Here is a 15,201-nt window from a genome sequence, read left to right on the forward strand (position 1 = left end):
TCAAATACGAACTAGCCTCACTCATTTCAATTGACGATAAAACGTAACACCCACGTCGCTATTTCATTCTTCTTGAATAAAAAATTACGAAATTTTCAATTTTGAACCTAAATCTTATTGGACTTCATCACAATAATTTAGTTCGTAATTTTTCACCATGGCCCATCTTCCGAATACCGACGATTAATAAGCATTTATCCGATTAGGCCTTTTTAACCCACTAGGTGGTGATTACACTTTGATTTTCAATAATGTCAGGCGGATTGCTCAGACACCTTGCGTACAATCTCACCTCCCGCTGCTTCACCACCGTCTCTCGCCCTCTCGCTCCCCCATTCTCCTCCCGCTTCTTCCCAAACCCCAAACCCAGACACCTCTCCCGGCCCAATTCCCTCGCCGCCGCAAATATTTCCACTGCTTCTTCGGACCCTCCCACTCCCTCCGCCGAGCCCAACGAGCCCTTCGCTTCGCCTTTCCTCTCCGTTCAAATCCGCTGCCAAAAACATGTCGCTGTGAGCTTCTTCTCTCTCTTCTTCTTTTGGTGCATTTAGTTCAGTTACTGGGATTCCAATGAAAATGTTATGGGCATGTTTGGTCACAGAGATTGTATATGTTGTGTATATTCAAATGGGAACTCAGAAAATTATGGAGAGAAAACTGATTCTGTATGGAATTTATTGTCTGTATTGAAATGGGGACTCAGAAAATTTTTACTTTTAACTTCTTTAAATTTTTTTTTTCTTACCAAAGGTAGAAACTTTCTTATTGTGAGGATGTGACGATTTTCCCACGTCGGAAAGTAAGAAACTTCGTAAGGGCTTATAAGGAGTTGGGCCGCTTCCGCTAATGCCAATTGGTTTTAGGATGGAATCTCAACTTGTTTCATTATTATGTCATTTTGGTTGGATTTGGAAGAAAATGAATGTTTTTTATTAGTCGTAATCAATAAAGTTGAAGTTTACAACTTTACGTGCCATTCAATTGAAAAGATGAGGTCTTGGAAGTAGAGACATGGAGTTAAAGACTATCAAAACTCGTTGAATCAGCTAAGGCTCTGTTAAGTTGAAGACAATACAATGCCTAACCAACTTGGTTCTCCTTGTTGACCAGGATATACTTTCAGAAGCGCTGTTATGTTTCGGTGCAAGTTCTACAAGTATTGACGAAGAAGATGACAATGACGGAAAGGATGAGGTGGGTTCCCTGTTGATTTATGACGTTCCATTTGGAATGCTTTTTACTTGTCCTTATGTGTTGAAAGCTTCTTTCGTTGTGCTATCTTTCTAGTGTTAGACGATTTTGCAGATGAACAACTGATGAGAATGCGCCTTTTTTCTTAAACGCAGATCTGCATTGATTCCATATTTCCTGAAGGCGAAGATGTAAAAACCTGCATTTCACGTGCTGCAGATTCCGTAAGTTTGAAAGAGATGCCTAGTTATGAAGTTAAGATGGGTGAGCAGTTCGACTGGATAACGAAAACTCAGGTTAATTTGCTTGTAAATTCTGTCCTCGGAAAGAATTTCTTCATCATTATCCTCTTTGGTGCGATATCTTTTGCTAATGCTTGTTGAATGATAAATCAGTTTCACTAGTAAGAACTTGCTATAGCTCTAGTACTGTTTTAAACAGCATAAGGGTATTTATTGGCCAAAGGAGAGACAATATGCAGAACGTTAAAGCAACCAGTGAATATGCTCAGTGGTACTGTTTTACTCTTGGCCATATTTTCTAAGCATTATTTCTTTAATCTGCTTTTCCATTTTTGTTTACAGGAATCATTCCATCCTGTTGAAGTTACTGAAGGACTTTGGATTGTGCCCGAGTGGAGAATTCCCCCGGTATGATAGTATTACACTATTTCTTCTGGTTTCAAACTATTTTTTGAAAGGGTTTGTTTGCTATGGTGGTTCATGATGCATTGACAACTTGATCATGTACTGGAAAATTCTACGTCTCAACACTCAGAAATTTATTGAAACGTCTTGGCAGACGCATGATCTCAGGCACATCTGCGTGTATATGTTCACGCCCTTTCACTTTGTTATTTGTCTTAATGCTAAGTGATGCCAAATTACTTACTCTCGTCTCTTCTTATGCCATATAGTTATATTTGTTTAACTCCTACAGGATGCCCAAGCAACTAATATAATTCTAAATCCTGGATTGGCATTCGGAACCGGGGAGCATGCTACTACCAAGTTATGTCTATTGCTGCTCCGTAGATTGATAAAGGGAAGAGAATTATTCTTGGACTATGGCACAGGTTCTGGAATTCTCGCAATCGCTGCAGTTAAGGTATTTTAACTAAATCTTGTAAATGATGTTGCTGAGTAACTCCATCCATTTGATCTTTTGCACATTTCATTATTGTGATGTAATTCCTTTCAAATGATGTTGGCATTTTGACTGTAAACGCAGTTTGGTGCTGCCTTATCAGTCGGAATTGATATAGATCCCCAAGCAATTACTTCGGCGCGGCAGAATGCTGCTCTGAACAACATAGGACCTGAAAAGATGCAATTGCACCTGCTCCCCAGCAAAACTAGCTCTACCTCGAGAGATTCATGCGGAGGTGTGGAAGATCGGAGCTCATCTGGAGTGGAATCCATCTTAGAAACAAACAAGTACGACGTGGTCATCGCAAATATACTTTTGAATCCCCTATTAGATTTGGCGGATCATATCGTCTCTTATGCAAAGCCTGGGGCAGTCGTCGGTCTCTCTGGCATTATCTCTGAGCAGGTATCATTCTAGCACAGGTGATGGATTGTAAATGTCATTTGCTTGCTAAAGTTTAGGTTACATGTTGCTTGGTAAGCTATAGGAACGTTTTCCAAATTCATGAAGCTGCCAACCTAAGGTTTAAGTATCTGTTTCTTAAGCGATGTTTAGCTTGGCTGCGCAAACATGGTGGTTTTCTTTCGATCCACCATGAATTTCACTCAGAAATTCTAAATGAATTGGTATATATTGGATCATACATAGGTTCCTCGTCCTCATTTCGTTGTGCCCGTGTTCCTGCAGCTTCCACATATCGTAGAGCGGTATTCACAGTTATTAGAAGACGTATCGATTACTGAGATGGATGATTGGGCCTGTGTTCATGGAACAAAGAAGCAGAATCTTTCTGAAAGCTAACTTTCTGCCATTTCAAACGTTGACGGAAGTACCATTGGATAAGCGAGCCAGACAGTATTGTGAATTAGCAGGACTGACCTTGGGAAAAAGCAGCAGTGACCCATGACAACTTGTATGCAGCTTCTTTCCATGTAGAAACTCTTTTCACCCGGGAGTAGGTCAGATGATCTTGTATTGTAATCGGGTTTCTCTTGGCCGAGCAACAATGACCGGCGTCGACGTTCTAGAGAGATACCTCTTTTCCAAACACAGATATTGACAACTCTCATGAGCTTGAATCTACCTCATAATTTTATTTCATTATTATTCATTTCATATTTGCAGAAGGATTCGATACGCGCAGTGTAATATCCTGAACATATTATTTCATTATTATTCATTTCATATTTGTGAGCAACTTAACTTACATAAACAAGAAAAAGAACACAAAAGAGAGAAGTATATCAATGTCATTCAACCTAGATGCGTGTCAGATGATATAACTACCAAAAACGACTACCAAACCGCGGATGAAAATGTCTGCTAGAAAGCCAATCAGACCGTGCAATGCAACGCTTTAATCAAGAGCAAATTGTGCGCACCAGAACGATGATCAGATATCAGCGCTTGAGTTGCCTCCTCGCCAGAGCAGGAGCTTTCTTAGGGATGTAAACCTTGTAACTCACCTGCCAAAAAATAAATTAAAACATCGTTAAAGCTAGTGGTAGAAAACGCCTGCCTTTCAGGGACATCCGGTAATACAGAAAGAGAAGTAAGCAAATTTGTGACGGATCAAAACACCCACCTGTACCATTTCGCTACCTCGCATCACCGACATTGTTTTCTGCTCAAACTGTGAGCCATCAGTAGCTTCATCTTGCTGTATATCAGAACTATCTTTGACATCTTCACCGTTTCTATTGCTTCTTTGGGGCACGGTTTGGGCAATATCAGAAGCACCCTTATCTACATTACTCTCACTCACCAACAATCCTTCCTCGGGAGGTTCCTGCGAAGCAGGTTCTTGTTTCAGCGTTTGGTGAGCTTCTAGCAAATGGCCCCTCAAGGTTGGTGAAGTCGAGTTTGGTTTATAGAGCGAAGCAGTGGTCTTAATCTTTCTGCCGACAGCCACTTGCTCTATTGGACAACCAACTTGCTCTATTGGACAAGCAACATCTTGCTTGGCAGAGATAAATTCACTGCCACTATTAATCCTATCGGGTTCCTTTTTCAGGTTTTGGGAAGAAAGAATGGAAACTCTCTCTTGAGGCCCATTGGCCTCTTCTACTGATTGCGTTGCATCAACCCTTTCAGCAACATCCTCCTCGGATGACTTTGCTACAACCACTCTAGCACCACCCTCCCTGGGCGATTCTATTTGAACCAATTCAACCTTTGCAGTGGACGGCTGTGTCAAATCAATGTCGGTCTTGTCTTCCTGATTGGTAGTTACCGCTGAAATTCTTTGATGCTTTCCTTTGAACCTTTTTAGATTTTCCAAAGCCCTTTGTCTTAAAATTGATTCCAGATCCTCACCTGGCAGACTAATGATTGCCCCAGAAACCTCATTCTTATTTTCATTAGCAGGACCAGAAATCCCGATTCCATCATCTTGGCCCGTACAATCTTTTTCCAAAATGTTACAACTATCTTTGAGATCCATGACTAGAACATTAGAAACATAAGCTTCTTCCTCTTTCCCACTCTCTACTTCCGTTCTCTTCTCAAATGCAACATCCAAACGATCATCCAACTCCCTCTTGCCCCCTCCATCATTACTATCATTACTCCTACAAGAAGGGTAGTCGTCATCATATGTAATCTCTTCTTTGTGCGCATCCGTATCCATCCATCTTCCATGCTCGTTTTCTTCTGCTACCGTAACTACAGATCTCAACCTCCTCGAATTGTTCTCATATGTCACTTTTTCCTCACTCCGACAATCACCACTCTCGCTACGCTGACTGCACAAAGAACAACTCCTTGACCTATACCTAGCCTTCTTAGTCCCACTTTCAACCTTGTTAATCCCACTTTCAACTCTGTTTCGTTTTCCAGGTCTGCCCCTATGCCTCTTAGATTCAATCTCATCACCGCTAATACTCTCACTCGGACAAGTTGAGCACCTAAACGACGCGCTACTCCTGGAACTAACGCTAACATTCCTCCTAGGCTTCTTCCTCAAATGCGTTTTCTTATCATTCTTCTTCTTTGCCAATTTCCTCTTCTTTCTACGGGGAGAGTCCCCGCTGCTGTCAGGGCTATAAGATCGTCTCTGAGCCCTCTTCTTGCTCCCTTTTGCATCCTTCCTAGCGCGCGATCGAGCCCTTCTACTTCTCAAATCATCATCTGAGCTAAAAGACGATAACGATTTCAAACTTCTTGAATCATCCTCACCGGAATAAGAAGAAGAATCGTCACGACGGCGAAGCTTCTTGGATCTATATTCCCTTGTTTTGGTCTTACTCTTACTTTTCTTCCTTGTTCGAGCCTAAAGCAATCACATACATAAATTAGCATTTAGCATAAGACATTGGCAATCATGAACCAAATTATAAAACCTTAATCTCACACATAATCGTGCAAATATATCTGTACAACATTATAGTCAAAACATCATATTTCTTAGCAAACTACTTATAATGCTGCCTAAAATTTTCGATTTGTTTTTCGTTTCGTTTTCGATTCCAAACCTAAATCGGAAGAACAAAACCAAACAAAGAAGTAATCTTTTAAGCAGGGAAGGAAAACCCATGTAATTAAACAAAAAACGAGAAACCTAGAACACGACAACAACTGATAGAGAGAGAAAGACAACCTCGGAGGAAACATTGGAGCGTTTCTTGGTACGAGAAGAAGAGGACTTGCCCATCTGGGTTCACACCTGCAACAATCGAAACTGTTAAAAAGCAAAATTCAGACTACAAAGAAAGCGAAAAGGGGTTGTGCAGAAGTTGGATAGGAGGATTCCGGAGGATATATACATATATAACATATTTATAGTTCTCTCGTTCTCTCTCTCTCTCTCTCTCTCTCTCCTCTCAAGGATTGTGTGTTACGCTTGGTTCTGCCCTAACTTCTTTCTACCTCTCCCTTAATTGCACGATCGATTGGACTTTTGACCTCATGTGACTAATCTAACATTTAATTTAACAAAATTTATCGTTTGACAAAACAATAAAAATATTTGTAAAATCATTCTGTTATGTACACCGCGATGTTAATTAGACCGTATATCTTCTAATTAAGACGCAAAGGGAGAGAGAATCGGCTGAATGAGCCCAACAATTCCTCAAACCCAAAACAAGGAAAGACATACTCAACAAGCCCAACAAAGAGGGCTCATATATCGGCCAAAATATCTATAAAAGGCTGACAAGCCCAAGTAAAAAATCAATTCCATGCTTGAACTACAAGTACACGCACATCTGCGTTCTTCAAAATTCTTGTTTACCTTGTAAATAGGCAGAAGCAAGAGAGAGAACCTTAGCTTTGCTTTGCTTGAGATCGAAGTGGAACGAGAGCAATAAATCGCATTTTTTATTTTCTTTGCTAGCGTTGGACAATTGAAATAGACGTAGAAGAAGAGATGTGAAAGAAAGCTGTATTATCTTTATGCTCTTGTTGTTTTGTTGGGTAAGAGAAAGAGCAAAGTTGGCACAAATTGTTTAATGAGATAGGTAGATAGAAAGATGGAATGCTCTTTTCATTGCAAATGTCTCGTTATATACGAAAACCTTATACCTGTAGAAAATAAATGGCATAAGTGAAAAGTCATCATTCATTTTTACTATTTCACCTCCTTGAGACTTCCATCTAGAGCTTTTAATTGGTGTCACCAAAGCCCACTTAATAACTCAAATTTGTGTGATAAGGCTACAATTACTGAGGAACAAAGAGATAAACTTTTACAGTGTTTAATGATGGATCATTTTTGTTGTGAGTGAAAGATGCAATCTTTCAGCAGAAATTGGGAGAAGCGTGAGAAAAAGTTACCCGAGAGACAGTCGGAGAAGAAGTTATCCCTCCCATCTTTTTTTTCTTCCTCAGCTCTTCTTTCTTGCTAGTGAGTAAGATTCACTCTACCCCCAATATATATATATATATATATATATATATCTGTTTGGACCCGATTTGCAGGATCGGGTTAAGTGTTCTAGGCCTCAAGAAAGATTTTAAAGTGATTTTCAATGACTTTTCTTGATGTTATTAAGAATTTTAATTATCATAATAATTATTCTGAAAATTATCTTCGTAGCTGGGAGGTCAAGGCAAAGTGAAAAGAAAAGAATAAAGATAATGCTAGGGATGTCAAATTTATAACTAGATTTGCAAACTAAATGATGTGTCACCGGTAGAAATAAGCACGTTGACCAGTACTTAATGATCCATTCATCAACATCTACATCATTTAATTTATAAAATTTGGTTTATAAATTTGATCTCCACATTACGTTGAATTTTATCAAAGTTAATTATCAAGTAATCAGTTTGACTCGGGATAATGATGGCAAAATTTAAAATGGATGAGCCGAGGATTGTGTCTTATGGCACAGTGTGCAACGCGTAGGGGAGAGTCCAATTTGAGGAAAGGATTAATGTCATGCACAAACATGCAATTATTGGAATTGTATTAATCTAGAATCCAACTTAAGGAGAGGATTGATGTCATGCATGCACATGGTCTTCAAATGACAATCCTGTTATCTGAGTCTGACATGGGATAATTAGCAAGGAGAAAATGAGATAAACTCTCAGGAGGCATGGTGCAATCAAAATTGCTTTTATAACTTATCATCTTAGGCACGCATGTCCCTATAATACAAGAGGTTTTGGACATTTAATTTACCACAAATCAACGTTCTATGTGAATTCTCTCACATTTTGAGAAAAATACTAACTATTTTACTAATTGTTAGTACGAATACAGTCTGGTTAGATAAATTTGGGTTGGCAACCGACGAACAAACATTGCCTGGTTAGATGAAGTTTTCCAGAGGCAACCAGCAAAGGCGACAGTCTAGTTAGACAGCCACGGAGTTGTAGAATCAGTTATACTTAGAAGTCCCGACTGCTTGGTTAAATGGCGAGTTTCTCAAGTCCGACTGGTTAATTATCTAAAGCTTCTGCTGGCGCAGAGGCTTTGATTCTCTTGTGGAAAAATGTCACTTCATTTGCTTTCTCAGTGAAGTGGCGTGTTTTTATAATTGGATACTCCCAAGTCATATTTAGAGTTCAATATGTCGACGGGCACACCTCGTACAATAAAGACACTCATTTTTTTTTTTAGTATCTTTGTCCTATAGTTTGATACCGGTTTCAGTAGACCTATATTCTTACCTCTATGGTCGAGGCTGCTAAAGGGTGCACAAGATTCAAAGCTTCATAGTGAGTTGCATAACCTTGTTTTTAGGTTATAGAACTCAAGATCGAGAGTGTTTATCCCTTAGTAGAAATTGCTCGATTTAGGTGTTAGAAGCGCATTTCATACATTCAAGACATTCGCCAAACCGAGCTTGAATTGGCACACCCACATCAATAATCAACCACCAAAAAACGAAGTTAGTTCCTTAGTTACTTCAGTGTGAGTATCATGTAGGCTGTATAATTGTTAAAATCAACGATATATCAAAAGATTAGAAACCAATATATATATATATACACACACACACATTCAGCCAATGTAGAACAGTGAACCTAGCCCGTGGACTCCATTTGTAAGTGGGCCTAGTTCTTAGATTATACATTGCTCACTTCTTTGCGGGTAGGTACAAATAGGCAATTTGCACTCTGATAATATTGTTGTTTTTTTTTTTAAACACTTGTCCAACTCACCAGAAAAAAGTTACATGTATATTACACATCTCAATTTTCTGTCGTTGGATTGAACGAACTAAAGAAGATTAAAGGATAAAAATTAACAGAAGGTGCGTTGAAAATAAAAAGAGATGTATGAATAGCACCACCCTTAAAATATTGACTTAACCATTTAGATCCTTTAATCATCCCACAGTTCCCACTCCAAAAAAGAGTTGATAGAGAGAAAAGCAAAGATAAAAAGGAGAGAGCTAATGACTTGATGAGATAGCGGATGATTCAGTCTAAATATCTTGGATACGAACAAATCCAAATATATCGATACAAGTTAAGCCAAACAATAAAACCGTTTAATTTAAATCCAATCATGAGATTCAAACGAGCTCAAAATGCTCCAAAGTTCCTACATATATCTCTCCTTGCACATGATTCTGTTTGTTATAGATTTCCTTTTGCAATGCCATCAGATCCTTCCCAAACATCGGATCCAAACTATATACTTACTGAATTCATTAAATTATTATCTAGTATTATATATTAAAAATTACAATATTTTTATATATTTTTATTCCCAAGTAGCATTTTATGCAGTATATAAATATCCCACCAGCCAAACAGAGCCCATATCCGTACTGGCTTACCTGACAGCCCAACAAAGAACAACAGCCGCCCCAATTCCAAAACTCACACATATTTTTATTTAATTTTTAAATTCCCATATGATAAAAAAATAATACAAATAAAATATTTAATTTTATATTCCTTTTATTTATTACGTTTCGGCGGTTCCCTCCTGCTCCATGTGGCGACCGATCATGCTCCCCTCTTTGCATGACCTAACCCCAGGAGCCATTACGTCACCGCCGGGTCCCGCCCACCGTTCGCTCCACGCAACTCTCGCCGACGACGCGCCTTCGCCACGGCTGTCGGTGTCACTTTCGCCCACGTCACCGCCACACCCGTCGCAGCGCAGCGAGCGTCCGTACTTCGGGTCCACGTGAAGGCGGCCAGCGTGGCGGAGAGCCATACGCTACGTGTCAGCGTCATGCAAGACTGCATGGGGGGCCGAAAATCTTGTGGACTTGTTCGCGGATTTCAGACGACCCGATATCGGTGTGTGGGCCGAAACCAAAGCGGGCTCCGCGCCTCCACGTAAGTACACTATTTTCTTACGTGGACCCCTTTAAATTGTGTAATTATGAAAAATACAGTGGGGTGTGTTGGAGTTGACCTCACATTAGTCGCTAGTCTCTACTTTCAGCATAACTCCCCGATAGTTTTCGGTTTTTAACTTTTGGCTACTTTTTTTATAAATATTTTGAAAACACCTTAAGATAACGAATCAATATTTTTTTATTACTTTAGACGGCGGGTTTGGGCCGGCAAATTAATCGATTAAATAATCTTGGATGTAATTTTTGAGTGAAAAGTTTTTATGAAATGTCAAGGAGACGCACTTAAAATAAGGCTCTCATAGACAGTCTGCCACATCAATTTTTCTGACACATTATTTTATCATGTTGGTATGAAAATTGTATTAAAAATATGAGACGGATGAGAATTGGTAAAAAATCATACTTCTAAGAGAGTGTTCTTAACATTTCTTGTGTTTTATTAATCAGCGTTACGTGATGTTATTAGATTAAGCAAAAATTGATCTCATAATTGTGTCTCACTCATCATAGATGTTGCGGCTAAGATGTACCTCATCATTTAATCCCTCATCTAACAATAGATATAAAAATGGATTTGAACGTAGATTAAGACGGTTAAATTAAAATTGTATTTCCTTAAAATTAGGTGTTCAATTTCAAAGTGTAAATGTTCGTTTACAAGAGTATTTAGGTATGATGGACTACATAACGATAGATTGCACACAACTCAGTATTAGATAATGTGATAAAAGAAATCAAATATATTATTAATCTAGTTTTTACATATCAGATAAATAAATGCTTATCCACACTTAAAAATTTGTACTTGTATTAGAAATTTGGGAAAGATAAAATGCAAAATCGAAGAATACATAATTACAATTAATTTAATTGAATTTATTATAAGAAGAGGTAGTTATCCTTAATAAGATGGACTAATTATTATTAACCCAAAATAATAAGATGGGTCCAACCACCCTTTCTTTTCTTTTCCATGCTGAATTCTCTTCTCCCTCAGTCTCTCATATGCCCCAACTCAATTTCTCAGTCCTTCTCTTTCTCAACCTTAATCTAGATACCAGAGATGTCAATCAAACAAACACCCGAATCTGGGCAGCCGAGTGGGGGATCAATTTGTCTCTCTCGACCTCAATTTCTCAATCTCGTTGATGAGATGTCTTTCATGCAACCTACTTGTAACATCACACATCGTCCAAGAGAGTGGATCATGTAAGCCTTATATGTATATTCACATCTCTACCTAGCACGAAGCCTTTTGGGAGCTCACTGACTTTGGGTTCCATCAGAACTCTTATGTTAAGCGAGTTCGTGCAAGTGCAATCATATGATGGGTGACTCATTGGGAAGTTCTTATATGAATTTCCAGAAACAAAACCGTGAAGGCGTGGTCAGGACCCAAATAGGACAATATCGTGCTATGGCGGAGTCGAGCCATGAATGTGGTGGGGGCTCGGGCCGGGATGTGACACTATTGACATTCGCCTAGATACTACCCATCACCCACCCAGATTGTCGAGGCCATTAAGACAACGCCTAGAATGTCGCCTAACTCGCATCCGATTTACTGCGGCAACTCGACTTCACCTAGCGCTTAGGTCATTTTTTATAACACTGGTCATGATGTATTAGACAAAATAGGAAATGCTTTTAGGACATCTATTGTTAGATGGACAAAGTAAAAAATAACATGAGTATCATTTTATGTTAAAGAAGTTTTTTTTCTTTTGATGCTCTAATGATCAAAGAATTTATTTGTTCTAGGATTTTGAGTCATTACCAATATAACGACACAAATGTTCATGTCTAAGATCATGCAATTCAGTTATGATGAAGCAAACAAAGATAGAAATTCACGTAACCAAACTTTTGTTAAAGCGACAAGAAGTTATGATGACCAAATTCTTAGTCTCGTTATAGAGATGTCATTCGTGCAGCCTGCAAACAGCCGCCCAACACCCAGCCACACTGTTGAGGTCACTTAGACAGTGCCTAGGATGCCACCTAACTCACATCTTGATTTAAGCTAAACTGTGGCGGCTCGACATTGCCTAGTGCTTAGCCAGCCCTTGTAGGCTGCTTTTTAGAATAATGGTTATGATGAACTAGATAAAATAGAAAATGCGCTTAGGACATCTATTTTTGGACGAACAAAGTAAATAATAACATGAGAATATCATTTTCTATTGTCGATACTCTAATGATCAAATGATTTATTTGTTCTAGAATTTTTAGTGATTACCAATATAACGACACAAACGCTCATTCCCAAGATCATGCAGTTCAGTTATGATGAAGCAGACAAAGATAGAAATTCACATAACCGAAGTTTTGTAGTTTTGTTAAAGCGACAAGAAGAAATGATGGTGTTCATATGATTTTTCATGTCGATAGAGAATCATTTGTTCATTTTGTTGACAACCAACATTTAGAGCTCAAAACTAATAATTTTTACGTAAAACATGTATATCATCATATGAGCTAGAGTACGGTTGTGGGTACTCTCATTTACAAATGAGGTATTTAGTTAATTATGACGAAATAGAAATATAAGAAACTGCACATAGGTCGGCTTTTGTTAAACGGGCGAAAAAGTAATAATGACCAAAGAATATCGTTTTATGATAACTTATTAGTTATTACCCTTTTCCTATTTGTGCTTAAGCACTAGACTAACTAAAACGCAAAAAGAAGGTGATGATATTTAGCCTTCCAATGTAAATATTTACAACCAAAGGGGCAAATATTTATCAGAAGAAAACTGACGGGGCGAAAAGAGAAAAACCAGAAAAGCGTGAAACAGAAATAGTGATTACTGGACGGTGAGTGAAGTAGGGTGCACGTGACGACAACCCAAATCCCGACATGAACCTCGTCAACACGGTCCGCTTGGGCCCCATCCCGTGGACCCATCCGCTTCTGATTCGGTCCTCTTAAAAGTCGCAGGGGTTTCGCCCTCGGTGCAGCGTAAAATAAAAACCGGAGAAAAGATGAGACAACCGAGAACCGCCCTCACGGACCCACCCCTGAGTCACGGCATCCTCACCGTCCGATCATGGTACGCTCGACATCCGCACCGTGACTTGCAGCATTTTTATCATTATTTTTATTTAACATTTTTAATTTTTGGAAAATTATATTTCTTCTTCCATTTGCTAAAATAAGCTGGGTGGTATGGTGCGTGGTCCTCCACGCTGGGGGAGGCGGGGCCCGAAAAGTGACGTAAGCAGGGTAGAATTTTCTTTTAACGTGCGCCCACCTGGAACTGAAAACAGTCGGCTGACGCGCACGTTAGAGGTGTCGCGTGAGAACTCAGACCCGCGCCGCGGGACAAGGCTCGTCAATCGGGAAACAATGCCGGCGACATGTCTGTTGGATCGTCGGCACAGATTATCCACAAATGATAACATTTAACGTAAAAATTTAACGAATTCAAAAAACGGGTTTTGTTCGTTGCTTGTTCGGATCCAGCCGCGTTTTTCATTTTCCTGCGCTTTCTCGGGAAACAAACAGTAAATACGAAATAATAATGGCGTGATGATACAGAATGAAAGTTTCATTTCATTGCAGATTTCTGAACATTTAACTACTAACTGAACAACACAGAGAGAAGCTAAGATCTCTCAGATGGGAATAAAAAAAAAGAAAAAAAAAGAAGAGAAAATTAGATAAAGGTCGGGTGGGTTTTTTTTCCTTCGGGTATATACATAAGGAGCTGTGGAGCAGTTTTTAATATTAAAAAACTGCATGTAGGGGGCTAATTTCAAAATACATGACAGCTCGAGGGTTGCTAGCTTTCTCGTTTTCTAAGAGGGGTTTTGTTTCTTACATAAAAAAGGAACAAACTTGGACCGGAAAGATAAAAAGGGGGATCTTTCGCGGCGGGCGGCGGTAGTTTAGGCGACTTCTGAGGGGGGAGGAAGGTTGAGGTCGAGATCGAGCAGCCCGTTGCGGGAGGTGCGCTCGAAGTCGACGACCGAGGACGAGGACGAGTCGCTGTGGCCCGAGCCTGATGTGGGGGCTGGGGGGTCGAACCTGCAAGTTTCGCGGGCGTGCTGGAGGGTGGCGGTGCTGTCGGCCCGTGCGAAGGCGTCGAAGAAGATCACGGGACGGGAAGCGGGAAGCGGGCGGAAGCCGCTCGCGGCGGTGAAGTAGCCGCCGCCGGTGGACAAGCGGGGGGTTTTGAGAGTGAGGTCGAGCGGGCGCGGAGACGGCGGGGAGGAGGACTCCACGGTGCTGCTGTGGCTGCTGGGGCTGTTGCTGATGTTCGTCGTCGCAGCTAATTTGGCGGCGTTGTTCATGTTGGCGATGTTGACGGCGTCGAGATGGAGCTCAGTGGGGGTGGGGAAGTTGGTCTTCGCCTTGCCTCCGCGGAATTCACGCGCCGCCTTGTCGTAGGCACACGCTGCCTCCTCAGCGGTGTCAAAGGTCCCGAGCCATACGCGGGTCTTCTTCCCGGGATCTCTAATCTCAGCGGCGTAGCGTCCCCAAGGCCTCTTCCGGACACCCCGGAATCGGGTCTCGTTGGATGTCGGGTTCGGGTCCTCAGAGCCGGATTTGGGTGGGGACTTCTCCGTCGTCGGAGCCATGGCTGCTTGGAGAGAAAGATGCGAGCCTTGAGAGAGAAAGGGAGAGGGTTGGTTGGGGAGAGGAGAGGGAGGGGAGTGAAGGTGCGGTTTTATAGCGGGGAGAGTGTAAAAGCGACGCTCCTTTTTTGCGCTTGTGTGTTGTGGAGAGTGGAGAGTGCACAATCTAAGCCTAATGTGGCTTCTCTTGCACGAACCACCTCAGCTACTTCTGACCACCTCTCACCTCGCGCCACGCATTTTTTCTCTTTTCTTTCCAATTTTGTAGATTTTTAACCACCCCCTACCTCTCTACAAATTTACTGCTGGTTTTGGTACATTATACATACATCGTATGTATCTTTGGTATGTACAAAAATGTTCTTGCCTTGTTTGGTAACTAAGATTTAGTAAAAATATTTGTTTTCTTTCTATTTTAGATGTTTTTGGTACATATCCTTATCTTGCTTCACTCAATTTCCATATTTTGATGAGAAGTATTTCTAATTTTGTAATGGAAATTTCTC

At 40.4% G+C, this 15,201-nt stretch overlaps 3 protein-coding genes across 3 annotated transcripts; 1 reads left to right on the forward strand and 2 right to left on the reverse strand.

Moving 5' to 3' along the window:
- The first annotated feature begins 154 nt into the window (after positions 1 to 154).
- Positions 155 to 3,451, forward strand: LOC103448713 (uncharacterized). Its single transcript, XM_008387982.4, has 7 exons — positions 155 to 512; positions 1,111 to 1,194; positions 1,347 to 1,487; positions 1,776 to 1,841; positions 2,131 to 2,298; positions 2,422 to 2,745; positions 3,028 to 3,451. Exons 1-7 carry the CDS (start codon positions 252 to 254, stop codon positions 3,139 to 3,141), a joined length of 1,158 nt encoding a protein of 385 aa, XP_008386204.2. The 5' UTR covers positions 155 to 251; the 3' UTR covers positions 3,142 to 3,451.
- Positions 3,452 to 3,489: 38 nt separating this feature from the next.
- LOC103413301 (uncharacterized) lies at positions 3,490 to 6,234 on the reverse strand. Its single transcript, XM_008351778.4, has 3 exons — positions 5,939 to 6,234; positions 3,926 to 5,611; positions 3,490 to 3,806 (listed from the first exon to the last, which is right to left on the reverse strand). The coding sequence occupies exons 1-3, from the start codon at positions 5,990 to 5,992 to the stop codon at positions 3,741 to 3,743; spliced, it is 1,806 nt and encodes a 601-aa protein (XP_008350000.2). The 5' UTR covers positions 5,993 to 6,234; the 3' UTR covers positions 3,490 to 3,740.
- Positions 6,235 to 13,644: 7,410 nt separating this feature from the next.
- On the reverse strand, positions 13,645 to 14,723 carry LOC103413300 (ethylene-responsive transcription factor 4-like). The gene has a single exon (NM_001328795.1). The coding sequence runs from the start codon at positions 14,696 to 14,698 to the stop codon at positions 14,006 to 14,008; it is 693 nt and encodes a 230-aa protein (NP_001315724.1). The 5' UTR covers positions 14,699 to 14,723; the 3' UTR covers positions 13,645 to 14,005.
- Positions 14,724 to 15,201: the final 478 nt, after the last annotated feature.

The sequence above is a fragment of the Malus domestica genome, chromosome 11 (genome assembly GCF_042453785.1).
Source record: "Malus domestica chromosome 11, GDT2T_hap1".
Lineage (NCBI taxonomy): Eukaryota > Viridiplantae > Streptophyta > Magnoliopsida > Rosales > Rosaceae > Malus > Malus domestica.